The sequence below is a fragment of the Thermobia domestica genome, chromosome 12 (assembly GCF_964235325.1).
Source record: "Thermobia domestica chromosome 12, izTheDome1.hap1.1, whole genome shotgun sequence".
In the NCBI taxonomy this organism is placed as follows: Eukaryota; Metazoa; Arthropoda; class Insecta; order Zygentoma; family Lepismatidae; genus Thermobia; species Thermobia domestica.
In genome coordinates this window covers 76,943,079-76,957,696 of record NC_137465.1, presented here as the reverse complement: position 1 = coordinate 76,957,696, position 14,618 = coordinate 76,943,079, and the positions used below count along the sequence as shown (strand labels likewise).

Genomic DNA, 14,618 nt, shown 5'->3' with positions numbered 1-14,618 from the left:
CCACCACACTAAACAAAAAGTGCCAGAGGTGGGCGTGATTCATCAATTTTATGATTACTAGGCGCATATTCTTCCGACTTCGCCATGGAGACGATGAAGAAAACCTCGCTTGTAGAAAGATAAACAATTGAGTCTTAATTTGACCAATCAGACGAACCTATATATATATATATATATATATATATATATATATATATATATATATATATATATATATATATATATATATATATATATAGGTGGTACCGTAAACCGTTTCAGATTTAGTGCTTTCTGGTGGGGTACTATCTATGTGCAAAATTTGAGCAAAATTGCCGACTGGCACCTTCCGAGCCTCTCATCTTCACATGTCTTTATTTCATTTAAAAGACGAAACATATATCTGTACAATTCTTTCTCAACTGCGAAGGTTAGCTTGATACATATACAAGCTGAGATGTCATATCTTCTGAAGGTGAGAAATTGACAGATTAAAAAGCCCATCTTAAAATCGGTACAAACTACCTTCCATAGTTATTAGAAACTCTTTCCCGATCCCGAAAACTATGAATTCGACAAATATTTCAGTAATTTTTGACACTTTATTTTCCAGCCCTCCAAGCCCCTCAACCTCTGAAGATCGGGATGAATTTGACTTAAACGCCATTCGGGGCATCACTATTTATCTCAACGACCCAGAAAACGATGGATAACACACTAGGATCAGTCGTTTTACATTATCTTTACACGTTACTCCTTCCATGTTCCATCCCTTGGGGTATCTTACTACCATATCTTGTTTTCCTAGATTGGAAGTAATATGTCTACCACGTTTGGTAGAAGTTGCTCCAGCCATTCCAGAGTTAGGCTGAATATACATTTATACACAGACGTTAAAATATTTGGAGCAATGCGAGGAGCGCCTTCGATCTTGCCCTGTAAATTCAAAATCCAGCTGACATGTTCGTGCAGAAGACTTGCTATTTATCTCGGTGATCACGAAACTACGGACTCTACACTAATATCAGTCGTTTTGAACTATTGTATATGCTACTACCTTCGACTCTCCTTAGTAGATGTTCTACTGGATCTTACCTCTTCTGAAAGTTGAACTGAAAGGTCATCAGAACTGATCCCAATGAATTTGGGGACCCCGAAAGCTATGGATTCGTCACTAACATTGGTCATTTTCGCTTACATGTCACAATTTGACACAACCCTTCAGGATGCTAATGGAGGCTTAATTTGCATGGCGTCTGCAGTGCCACCATTTATCTAAGTGGCCTCGAAATTATGGATTCGACACTAAAATCGGTCTTTATATTATTTTGACGTGAACCCTTCCATTTCTTCTATGAGAGCTAAGGGGATATTGCCAGTGCTAGGGCTGAATTTGGTCTTAAATGGCATTACAACTCCTACCAATTACTAGCGACGATAAAAACTGACGATTCGATACTAATATCGGTCACTTTCGATATTTTTTCGTGCCTACGTAACTACTCTGGGTGCTAACAGGACCTTAATTGGAGTTATGTGAAATTGAAAGTGACACTATTTACATAAATGACCCCAAAACTATCTATTCAACACTAATATCGATCGGTTTCTGGCATTTTTCTTGTATATATCCTCCTCCCCATAGCTAACCCGACAGTACTCTTTTCTAGATCAAGAGATATGGTTAAAATTGCTCTACAAATATTACAATGATATTTTAACATACACATATACACACAAATACATACATACATCGACTTTTATATATATGGATATAGATTATATATATATATATAGAGAGAGAGAGAGAGAGAGCGACTAAGTCATCACCACTCTCATATTACAAAAGCCATACTAGAGTATTGAACTAAAATCCTGTGAACAGACTTTCCGTTCTGGCATGCTTTATAATAGTCCGGGTGCCAAATGGGGAAAAATACGGGTAATCTTTGTTTGTGGTATGGCAAAGGTTTTATAATTGAATTTGGTAGTTTAGTATATGTGGATTTCGAAATCGCGTGATGCCACTTTGTCACCCTTGGGCAAACTTAAATATTCAAGATGGCGTCCAATCTGGCGGATGAAATATGAATATTGTAAATGTAAAGCGATTTCTGTAAATAAGGTGTCATTTTCTATGTTTTTCGGGTCGAAGAATTCAAAAATGATGTCTATTTCTTAAACGAAGCTACAGAAATCTAAATATTCAAGATGGCGTCCAACATGGCGGATCAAATATAATTAAATATCATCATCATCATAGGTATTCTGCCTTTATTGGCAGGTCACTTGCCGCAGCTGAGAAGCTTCCATACTCCACGGTCCTCCGCTAACTTCTTCGTCTTCGCGTATGATCTTTCTGTTTTTATATCATCCATTAATTGTAGTCTCCTTCGCCCCTTCCCTCTCTTTCCCGCCACCATACCCTGTAGGACGTCCCTCATGATACAACCTCTTCTTAGGCAATGTCCAAACCAGTTTCTATTCCTCTTCCTAATAATATCTAAAAGTGTTCTTTTCTCACCCACCATTTCTAACAAACTCTCATTCGTTTTCCGCTCGACCATCATTCTACCTCCTACCGAAATGCCATCATCATCACGTAAACTCTTTTTCACTATGTCTTCTAGATAGACATTAAATAGTGTTGGCGAGAGGCAGCATCCTTGTCGAACTCCCCTTCCAATTGCACTCTCTTCCGTCAGTTCTTCCCCTATCCTAACACTTACTTGTTGGTTCATGTATAAGTTTCTTATGAGTATTCTATCTTTCTATTCCAACCCTATCTTCGTTAGAACTCCCAACAACAATTTCCAATTCACGCGGTCAAAAGCCTTTTCTAGATCAATAAATATAACATACATGTCTTTTCCTTTTTCTATAAATCTTTCACCGATCGCCCTTAATAATCCAATTGCATCTCTTGTACCCTTGCCTCTTCTGAACCCGAACTGCTCCTCCTCAACTTCTTTATTTGTTCTTTCATATAACCTTCTGTTCAATATTCGGAGCAGAATTTTAGCTGCATGAGATATGAGACTAATAGTTCTATAATTCTCACATCTCTTTGGGTTCGATTTCTTAGCCATCGGTATCATGATCGTTTTCAGAAAGTCTTTTGGCCATTCTCCTGTTCCATATATTTCATTGCATAGTCGCAACAATTCTTCCTTTCCCTTGTCTCCTATATTTTTAATGAATTCGATTGGTATGTTATCTATTCCGGTTGCCTTTCCATTCCTAATCTCAGATATAGCCTTTTCAAACTCATCCCTAAGAATACTAAATCCTTTATCATCCTCGCCTACTTCATTTTCTACTTCAACATTTAGGCTATATATTTAAATATAAAGTATTATTTATAAATAAGATGTCATTTTCTGTTTTCAGGATCTAAAAATGAAGAAATAGTATTAATAAAGAAGAATAATGATATATGAGTACATATCTCCATATTTTATATTGAGTAGTCTAATAACATATGATAATATGGCATGTTAGATGGAAGCGGATTAACAGAAATTCTGGACTCTGCATTGGTAGTGTGAAGCCGATGTTAAACAGGAAAATGTTTCCTCAAAACATGCGAGCTTTACGTCTTCTTACTGAAGAAATTTTACATCCAATAATTGATGATGCTGAAGTAGCAACTTCTGCAAGTATAATGGTAGATTTGGAGAAGAGTGAGTAAAGTCGTAATACTCGCTTGTGCGTTTACTGCCTTTGTTAAGCCCGTTTTATTGATGATGTCATTTCTGAGGGCAGAAAGGGAAGCAGATTGGTGGCTACACATTTGTTGTGTATCTGAAATGTTACCTTACTTTGCCGCTGCTGGTCACTGGAACTATTTGCGATATGCTATAGCATATCTTAGGCTTACGGAAAGAGTGCCTTGAACACTTCTTGAGTGAAGAACATGTTATGAGGAATACCAATGGCTTGTGGAATGGTACATGGTCAGACATGAGATCTGGACATGATAAAAGAAGAAAATGCTTAAGAGGCATAATAATGAATTCTACCATTGGAAAGGAAATTAGAGATGTGCATACAGCCTTTAAGCCTAGTAAATCACCCTGAAGGATCCGGATACAATATTAGATTAGTAAATATTGTATCCGGAAAAACAGCATCCGACGAGGCAAATGTAGACAATGCTTGCGAAATAGGAAAATCTGTGGTCTTTAAATATGAGCAAAGTTTGCCAGATGGATTTTATGCACCTCTTCATAGAGACGTTATCAAAATCAATAAAGGGACCAAAAATACCGGATCGAAAACTTCTGTTGCAATAGACACAACGCTACTATATTTTAGGGTTGTAGCCCTTCAGATATACAAAGAAATAAACGTTCTGGACGTTTTAAAATATGAACTTGCTACAACACTTCCATCGATGTTTAAAGATGATGACCATATTCAAGAAGCTAAAGGCAAATCTATTTTAAAGACTAACATGGCCATACCTATGTCTGCCAGAGTTTATAGCAAACCTTCACTGATTGTTATTGATGGTTGTGCATACCTATGGGTAGTGAACTGGCCGGCGAGAGATTTCTTGCAAAACTTCTGTTAAAATCATTGCACATTTGCTAGAAGCAAACGTCAAGTTAATTTTCGACAGATTACGAATACAGTGCTAAATCAGCCACGAGGGCTCTCGAGGGAAGCAGTATGTAAGGAGGTTTATTTTGACAGAGGAAGCGCCACTCCCTGCACAGAGAGCAATATTAACGAATAGTAACAATAAGGAGCAGTTGATCCAACTTTTAACCAGATATGTTGTCAACAAAGTGGCAAGGTTGTGCCTAGGCAACACTCTCATCATTAGCAATCAGAATCCATCACCCATACAAGTAAAATGTTGTATTATCCTAGACCGAATGATTGACCAAATGTTCAGAAAGAGGCAGATATCATAATGATGCAACAGCCGCTTGTAAAAGTGAGAGAAAAAGGCAATTAAATAGTCCATGCTATTTGTGACGACACTGATGTATTTGCCCTTATCTTTTATTATTACTACAAACTCTCTACGTCAAATCAAACCTACATGGTGTCATTAAGAGAAGCAAGGGATACAGTTGACATAAAGGCTACAGTTGAATGACAGAAGAATATCATTTTAAGTTTCCCTGTAGCCCACATTCTTTCGGGTTGTGACACTGTTGCTAGTTATTATAGCATAGGAACAGGAAAAGTTCTAAAATGTCTTAATGCTGGCTATTAACTTCAGAAATTAGGTCACATTGATAGTCATGTAACAGACGTAATAAAAGAAGCTACGAAGTTAGTCAATGTATGTTATAAACTTAAATCTCTTAACATGCAGAATAGCTTTTGAGCGAGAAAAACTAGTCAGGTACAGCTTCATGCTTCTCCATGCACAACCTTCTCATCTATTCCACTAACAACTGAAAGTTTTGTAGAAAATGTTAAATGGGCTTACTTTCAAGTAACTTTGTAACTGTCAGCAAGTGACGTGATTTTGCCAGATATCAATCCCGTTGTTTTGGATGATTTGAAAACGAAGAAGACAAGCAGCTGATTTCATTACCATTCCAAAAAGCACTGCCATAGTTCCCCAAGACATTTTGGACTTGACGAAGTGTTCCTGTCGGCCAAATAAACCCTGTTCAACAATGAGATGCAACTGTAGGTCAAGTAATATTTCGTGCATCATTCTTTGTCACTCGTACATTAAGGAGATAATTGTTGTAATCACATACTTTGGGAGAATAAGGAAGGGTGAGTGATAGCGAAGATGATTTAGTGATCGAGGATTAATTAGTTATTGTTCAGGACATATTAAAAATATAGCTGGTGTGATAGAAGAATAGAATAATATTCAAGTTACAAATTACAGCTTTTCTTTACTGTTAAATGATCACTGTAGAATTATTCATTAAAAAGAAGTACTTAAGAAATATTTGGGAAATAAAGTTACATTTTAACATTGAACAGATTTCATTTTTAATTCTTGACCCTAAAAGCATAGAAAATGACAGCTTGTTTACAAAAATCGCTTTACATTTACAATTTGCATATTTGATCCGCCATATTGGACGCAATCTTGAATATTTAAGTTTGCCCAAGGGTGACAAAGTGGCATCAAGCGGTTTCGAAATCCACACATACTAAACTATCAAATTCAATCATAAAACTGTTGCCATACCACGAAAAAAGGTTTTCGGTCTTGGAACCCGGACTATAAGGACAATTTCAGTCTTTTCATGTGACCTTTGGGGATCAGGAATTTCTTGTGAGCATTTTGGGGCTACTGAGTTGTTTGTCTGGAACCACGATCCGACTTTGGATTATCCCTATTTATATCCTCTCTTTACTCCTTGGAATCGTAAATGACATGCTGTAATGAAAATATTAAGAAGTAACCTCTATATGACAAATAGCTGCAAATAAATATACTACATAACTTATTTACTGTTTTTACACTATTTTCTTACATAACTTATTTATTGTTTTCACACTATTTTCTTAATTTGTATTTAACATTCACATATGTTACACCAACGTTCTGTGAACACCTACCATATATCAGTTTTATGGATCCTTTATGGAACAGTGTGTACAAAACTTGTATCTGGTTATAAAATGTTAATCATGTCTTTCCCTTATAGGTTTATCACAGTGTTTTAACATAATCCAATGTCATAGGGCGATACGTGTGGAATAGTGAGCGTAGATCCGCCATTTCCTTTTCTGTGATGAAATAAAGTGTATTTCCATCCGAATAGTAACGTACCAAGAAAAATATTATTTAATTTTGTATCTCTTAAATCCAAAAATAATGTTAATTTAAGATTTCCCATGTAGAAAAAAGAAGACCATAAGTGATAAAAAGTTATGTTAAAAGTTATTAGTAAATGACTCAGAACTACAAAACAACAAAAGAGACCGAAAGATGACTTTAAAAAGGTATATTTTTAGTATCTACAGTTCGTGAATAAAGCTACGTTTTGTTTGAACTTGTCTTGCCTTATATGTAACAAAACAAAAAAAAAAAAAATCTGAGCTTGGCTTATAATCTATCACAGATGTTCCAAATCGAATTCACCAACGTATTTCTGAGGGAATCCTAAGAGTAAAACATCCATCACATGAACCTAGTAACATAACAAACAAACAAAAAATCTGAATGTAATATTCTGGATACAAAGACAGCAGAAGGACTTTGTAGTTCCCCCTTCCCCAACAATATTAACCATTATTATGTAAACCGTTGTAAGCTACATCCCTTTGTACAATATATTGTGCGATCCTGACTTTTGGGACATCCTGTATAGTCAGTAATATTTAATTTTCCTTAGGGGATAATTCTTCAAGTATCGGAATATTAAAAGAAAAATGTAGTTTCACAATTAATTAATATATATTAAACATATTAATATTTCAACACAAAGATAAAAAAATGTGTACTGTCGTCTAGACATCTATCACATTTGCTTTTTCAGAAATCGATTTCAGTACAGTTTGTTGTAACTTGAAGATCGTAACCACTTAAAATTCTACATATAAATAGTGGTGAAAGTTGCCTTTAATTTTTGGACATTAATAATATTAATTATAACTGTTGTTACCTGGACTTATTAGGTTTTGCATTACCGGAAGCGATAAGTCAAAGGATATTATTATTGTATCTTCCATCTACAATTTTATACTTATGTGTGTATTTTCTTGTCAAGTAGGTAGTGCCTTATTCTACATTGATATATATATATGAGTGTTCTAAAAATGACATCTATGGACAACAGACTGCTATTCTTCAGGTCAAAATAAAGCGAAAATATATATAATGGTATACCCTCCGGGGCTTCCTTCACTCGCTACGGGGAATCAAAAATTTCACTATATGGCAACGTCGTAGATTGACTTGGAACCATACACATTACTCGATGAACCCACAAACAGTTACATCGATTTTGGTAATAAGTGGTACTAGTGTCAACGTCTATCGACTTTAACTTCCATCTGGAAAAAATCAATTGGTAGATCTACTCTGCGGTTCTTTATCTGCAACGTTGCCACATAGTGCAATTCGCGTTTCCAAACAAGGATCCGAAAGATATATATATATTTCGCTTTATTTTCACTTGTAGAATAGTGCTCTGTAGTCGGTGGGCACCATTTTTACAATGCTTGATATATATATATATATATATATATAACCAACTTTCTCTTTGGCCAAGCGTTCAAATGTCAAGAACGCAGAGAACTAATTTTATCATACCTGAAACTGTCTTCTGACTTGTATTCGATGCTGATGGCTGGTCATTCCCACTAATATTCCCACTTATGTTCACCAACTCTTCATGCTTCGTTTTGATATCTAGTTTAACAAAGGAAAAGAGAAAAATTACACATATATGCAAAGTACTATATACCCAAGCTAATACCCACAGTTCAAAATACACAAGTTTATTGCAATTAACATCGAGTTAATATCAACATATTTCTTGTTTCAGACCCAAAATTTGAAGGGAAACTTCCCTTCTCATTTTCCTAAAAGGAAACTTCGTAGGCCAGTACTCGTAAGTAGAAATTATAGTAATCGTTAGAATGCAGGCTTCCGATTCCGCAACACCTAATTATTTCCACATCCTCATTCATTTTTAGTTTAACGTCCCAGGAATATTCATTTTTAGTTTAACGTCCCACCAGTATGTCCCGAGATTAAGATGGAGGGTCCATTGTTGTTTCATTTCTGTATAGGAAAAAAGTTTTAATGCTGTATAGAAAAGGACATGTGCACCAGTCTCGCTGTAATTCTCATGTACAGCACGAACACACATTGTCATACCGAACTTTACGTTCAAAGCTGACCAGTCTCTGTTGGGACGAGGGGTTGTAATAAGTAACGAGACTGAAAGAGAAATTCAATGACAGTTAAACCACAATAATAACTTACGACAGCTATAATCGTAAATATTTGTGCTCCAACATATATCTACGAAATATTGTCGTTCCACGACATATCAAAGATATAACAATATTTAACAATAGTACACAAATTGCGAAACAAAACTAGAAAATAGACAATTTCATGGCATTTCCAGTGCTTTAAGCAGAAAAAGAAGAAGAAGAAGAACAACAACAACAACTACCACTACTACTACTACTACTACTACTACTACTACTACTACAACAACAACAACAACAACAACAACAACAACAACAACAACAACAACAACAACAACAACAACAACAACAACAACAACAACAACAACAACAACAACAACAACAACAACAACAACAACAACAACTACTACTACTACTACTACTACTACTACTACTACTACTACTACTACTACTACTACTACTACTACTACTACTACTACTACTACTACTACTACTACTACTACTACTACTACTACTACTACTACTACTACTACTACTACTACTACTACTACTACTACTACTACTACTACTACTACTACTACTACTACTACTACTACTACTACTACTACTACTACTACTACTACTACTACTACTACTACTACTACTACTACAACAACAACAACAACAACAACAACAACAACAACAACAACAACAACAACAACAACAACAACAACAACAACTACTACTACTACTACTACTACTACTACTACTACTACTACTACTACTACTACTACTACTACTACTACTACTACTACTACTACTACTACTACTACTACTAATAATAATAATAATAATAATAATAATAATAATAATAAATGATTCCCAGCTTTCAAAACATGTATGCTGTATCACATAGAAAATAGAGAGCAATAGCAGTACAGCATTCAGCTGTGTGACATACTGAAATACAGTCACGTGGTAAGTGTTGCCACTGAAAGTTTTACAAAGGAAGATTACTCCATAAGAGAACTGGATTTATTACGAATAGTAGGGCAGTGGAGAAATATATCCATGTACAATTATGTATAAAAATGGAATACTAAATAAATAAAATACAGGAACTCATAATACAAAACTGACAACACAAAATACAAGTATGAATCCCAAGTCTTACAATATTTCAACAACTTAAACAGTAGAGTGTGTATATGCCGTGATTGATTGATTGATTGAAATGGTTTGGGTGGGCGCGTCGACAACGGGGTCTTTTGCACCCTTCTTTGACAGCAACAAAATAAAAGTGTCCAAGAAGAAAAATATAGTAGCGCAGACATAATAAAATAAAAGAGGTATCTGGAGCATGCTAAAGTCTCAGGGTATGGATGAAGTAAACTGTCATAGCATTTAAGAAAATGTGCAAACTCAATACACAAATACTAGGATTTGGTAGTACACAAAGACATGTTAATCTTCTCTGCCGGGGCAGCTCGGCAATAGGTGAACACACGTAAGGCAGCCCATAATTAGTATCGAATATAACAGTGCAGTAATAGAATAAAAGCAAGGAAATGATGACAAGCATAAAATCATCATGAAAGCTAAGAAAGATTAGATAAAATCAGAAATAAATTAATTAAAAGTAACGGGAGAAATGCACTCACAGAGCATTCAGAACATGCAGATTCTGCAAATAAGTGAACACTTTCTGGATCATGGATTCATCGTCTCCAAGCAAAATTGCCAGATCGGCTGGTAATCCAAGGCGAGCTCGCTCAGGAGCAAGAGGAACGCATTCCACGAAAAGGTGGCGGATGGTCAGGGATGCACCACAATTCGAACAGGAAGGCGGGTTCTGCCGACGTAATAGGTATCCATGGGTCAGATGACTGTGCCCAATACGTAGGCGTGCATATCTTCGTTCTTCCAGCCTTAAGGGACGAGAACTCGTGGGCCAAACACCAAGTCGCGGCTTCACAGCGTATAGTTTGTGCTGAAGGTGCTCATCCCAGTGTGTCTGCCAGCGGTGAAGGAGAAGACGATCGATCATAGGACGAATATCAGAGCTGGGGAGCGGTGCCGGATAGGCAGGTCCTGTAAGGGCAGCTTCTCTGGCAACACGGTCAGCATGCTCATTACCTGGAATACCAGCATGGCCAGGCACCCAACATAATTGGACGTCACAACCTGCAAGACGTAAGGAATGGCAGGAGAGGAGAATTTGCTGAACGATAGGGTGCGCAGTTGACACGTCGGTAAGACTACATAAAGCGCTGCTGGAGTCAGAGCAGACAAGAACCTGTCGAAGATGGCGTCGACGAATATAATGCAGGGTCTCCAGGATAGCAACCAATTCAGCAGTGAACACAGTGGAAGTAGGATGGAGCTTCAAGTCAGCGCCATGGTCATCCGTGATGAAGGCACAGCCAACAAAATCGTCATGCTTCGAACCATCTGTGTAGAAGATAGCGTAGGTACGGTACGCCTCCATAAAAGAGAAGAATTCCTGACAAAATTGTTGACTGCTGATAAGAGACTTCTTAAATTGCAGTAAATGAAAACTGACAACTGGTGGAAGAACAGTCCACGGAGGAATAGGAAGGAAGCCCAATTCCAGTCCTAAGGAAGACACAAGGTCTAGAGCACGAATGCCAAAAGACCGAGGAGCAGTGGGTCGTGCTTAATATCTGGCGTAGCGAGCACCAGCCTCAAGTGCAAAGGCCGAAGGATGGGCAGGTAAGGCTTGAATATGAATGTAATATTGCAGAAGCAGGCAGTCTCGACGGTGGGAAAGAGATGGCTCATGAGCCTCAACATAGAGACTAGGAATAGGGCTGGTTCGAAAAGCTCCAAGCGCTAAACGAAGGCCAAGATGATGAACTGCATCCAGATGACGTAGGATGGAAGGTCGAGCAGAACCTTAGGCAACACAGCCATAAACCAATTGTGAGCGGATGAGGCTACGGTATAAACGCAGGATCACCACACGGTCAGCACCCCACGAAAGATGAGACACCATACGTAGTAAGTTCATGGAGCGAAGACAGCGATACTTCAGTTCCCGAACATTAGCAGCCCATGTAAGTCTGCGGTCAAACTCCAAGCCTAGAAAACGAACATGATCGACATAGGACAATCGAGAACCGCCTAGGAACAAGTTAGGATCGTAAGTACATTGACGGAGGCGACAAAAATGTACACAGTGTGTTTTGGTGAGAGAAGAGCAGGAACCAGTAGTGGAAGACCAGCGGTGAAGACGGTTAAGCACTAGCTACAACTGACGAGTAACAGTACGGGGGTCACGTGAGCGACAGTAGATAGTAAAGTCATCCACATAAAGCAGGTCGTGAACAGAAGGGGAGAGCTGCGACATCACACTATTCACTGCTACAGCAAACAATGTGACACTCAACACACTACCCTGTGGAACGCCATTCTCTTGTGGAAACGGAGCAGAAAGAGTAGCTCCAAGCTTGACTCTAAAAGAACGTTGTTGGAGAAAGTTCTGGATGAAGAGAGCCAAGTGGCCACGTAAGCCCCAGAGATGGAGTGGCCGCAAAATACTATATCGCCAAGCGGTGTCGTAGGCCTTTTCAAAGTCAAAGAAATGGCTATCAGATGTTCTTGATGACGAAAGGCATCCTGAATAGCACTTTCGAGATGTGCCAGATGATCAGTAGTAGAGCGGAAGCGCCGAAAGCCGCACTGAAGATTAGTAATGAGGCCATGGTGTTCAAGAAACCAGACTAATCGGCGTTGATCATCTTCTCCAACAGTTTACACAGACAGCTTCTCAAGGCGATTGGGCGGTAGCTTCCACTAGAAGTAGCAGGTTTGGCAGGCTTCAATATAGGAAGAATAAAGGCTTCACCCTAGGCAGCAGGGAAGGAGTCTTCAAGCCAGATACGGTTGTACAGTTCAAGTAGATGTTGTTTGCCATCATCAGGGAGGTGCCTGAGCATAGCATAATAGATGCCGTCAGGACCAGATGCCGTATCCTTCGTAGACGCCAAGACCGCAGCAAGTTCAGCAGGAGTAAAAGGGAGATTGTAAGGTTCCACCGTCCGGGATCTGAACTGAAGTAGCGTACATTCGATGCGTTGTTTATGAGTGAGGAATTCAGCTGAGTAGTGAGTAGAAGTGAATACATCGGCAAAATGACGTCCCAATTCAGCAACGATTCTATCCTGATCAGTAACCATAACACCATCAATGACAAGAGATGGGACCGCAACAGTGGAAACATGGCCCTAGAGACGACGAATCTGCGACCAAATCGCTGTCATGGAGATGCCGGCAGTAAGTGAAGAAATATAAGTGCGCCAGCTATGACGTTTTGCTTGCTTAATGAGATAGCGGGCGCGAGCACGAAGACGACGAAATTGAGCCAAATTATCGGCTGTAGGAGCACGATTAAATGTACGGAGTGCTCGACGCCGGGCCAGAATAGCATCACGAATCTCATCAGACCACCAGGGAACGGTGCGTTTGCACCGGGAACCACCATAAGTAGGAATAGAGTCAACTGCAGCTGCCAGGATACTCTGCTGAAAGGCTTTATAATGATCAACAGTATAACTAGGTTCTAAAGAGAAATGAAAAGTTGCAGAAAAATGACCCCAGTCTGCTTTAGGTAGATTATAGCCAGTGAACGGAGTGGAAGGGATGAGCGGAAGACCATGTACAAGAATAGGGAAGTGGTCACTGCTACACAGGTCATCATGCACACGCCAAGTAAGATGGCCACTAAGTTGAGGACTACAGATGGAGTGGTCCAAATGGGAGTAAGTACCAGTAGCAGTAGTAAAATGTGTGGGACTGCCATCATTTAGGAGCAATGAGTTAGTGTTATCCAGGAAACTGGCAATCTCGTGACCTCGAGGCTCAGTACGAGAAGAGCCCCACAATGCATGGTAGGAGTTAAAGTCACCCACAAACAGAAAAGGAGATGGAAGCTGGCGTACAATCAATTCAAGATCAACAGCAGTAAATGCGTCATGGCGCGTAAGATAGACACAGCAAACCATAACAGGTTGTCTTAAGAAGACGAACAGCTAGAGGCTGGAAAGCACTGTTCACATGTAGGAGAGTAGAGTGGTAGGCATCAGAGACACCAATTGCCACACCACCCGCTGCACGACCTATAGTAAGCTGAACATTACGATATATAGTGTAACCAGGAAGAACAGAGTTGCTAGTAGATGTAAAATGCGTTTCCTGAAGACAGAAGACTATTGGATGAAACGTTGTCAATAACTGCTTGAATTCTTCGTAGTGAGTGGAGTATCCATTTAAATTCCATTGAAGAAGAGCCATGGTCAACAAGAGTCAAGCACAAGAAGCGAAGTACTGTGCCGGTTTTTTTCACAGCCTTCCACAAGGGTGAAACTATCAAGCTTCTCTTCCACCGTAGCATCCATAAGAGACTCATTATCACTGCAGAGGCTATGTGATTTATGTCTCTGTTTCTTCGCCCCAGGCGGACTAGCAGACTGGGTGTGTGAAGCTTTCTTCGTTGGTTTGTAGTTGTTTCTTCCGTTCCTTTTTACTGAGAGGTTTCGGCGGAGGCTGGTTATTGGACTGCTTCAAAAAATGGGCGATCGATAGAGTAGAGGCAGATGATGTAGAACTAGTAGACAGCAGCAGAAGTCTGAGACTTAGGAGCGGGCTTAATACTTCTGGAAGGTGAAGGGTCCGTTGATGGAGGCTTACGTTGCGAAGCAGGAGAGGGCTTTTGCTTCGTGCGTGAGAGATCTGAGTTCGTAGACGGAGCAGTGGCACGGGAC

General features: G+C 39.0%; 1 protein-coding gene across 3 annotated transcripts in view; it reads right to left on the bottom strand.

The window, feature by feature from the left end:
• LOC145666520 (uncharacterized) overlaps nucleotides 1–14,618 on the bottom strand; it is a 466,510-nt gene that overhangs the window by 377,364 nt on the left and 74,528 nt on the right. For all 3 annotated transcript variants that reach the window (XM_081733813.1, XM_081733810.1, XM_081733811.1), the window contains exon 3: nucleotides 8,228–8,326. In XM_081733813.1, the coding sequence (XP_081589939.1) occupies nucleotides 8,228–8,326 (99 nt within the window). The remainder of the gene's footprint in view (nucleotides 1–8,227; nucleotides 8,327–14,618) is intronic.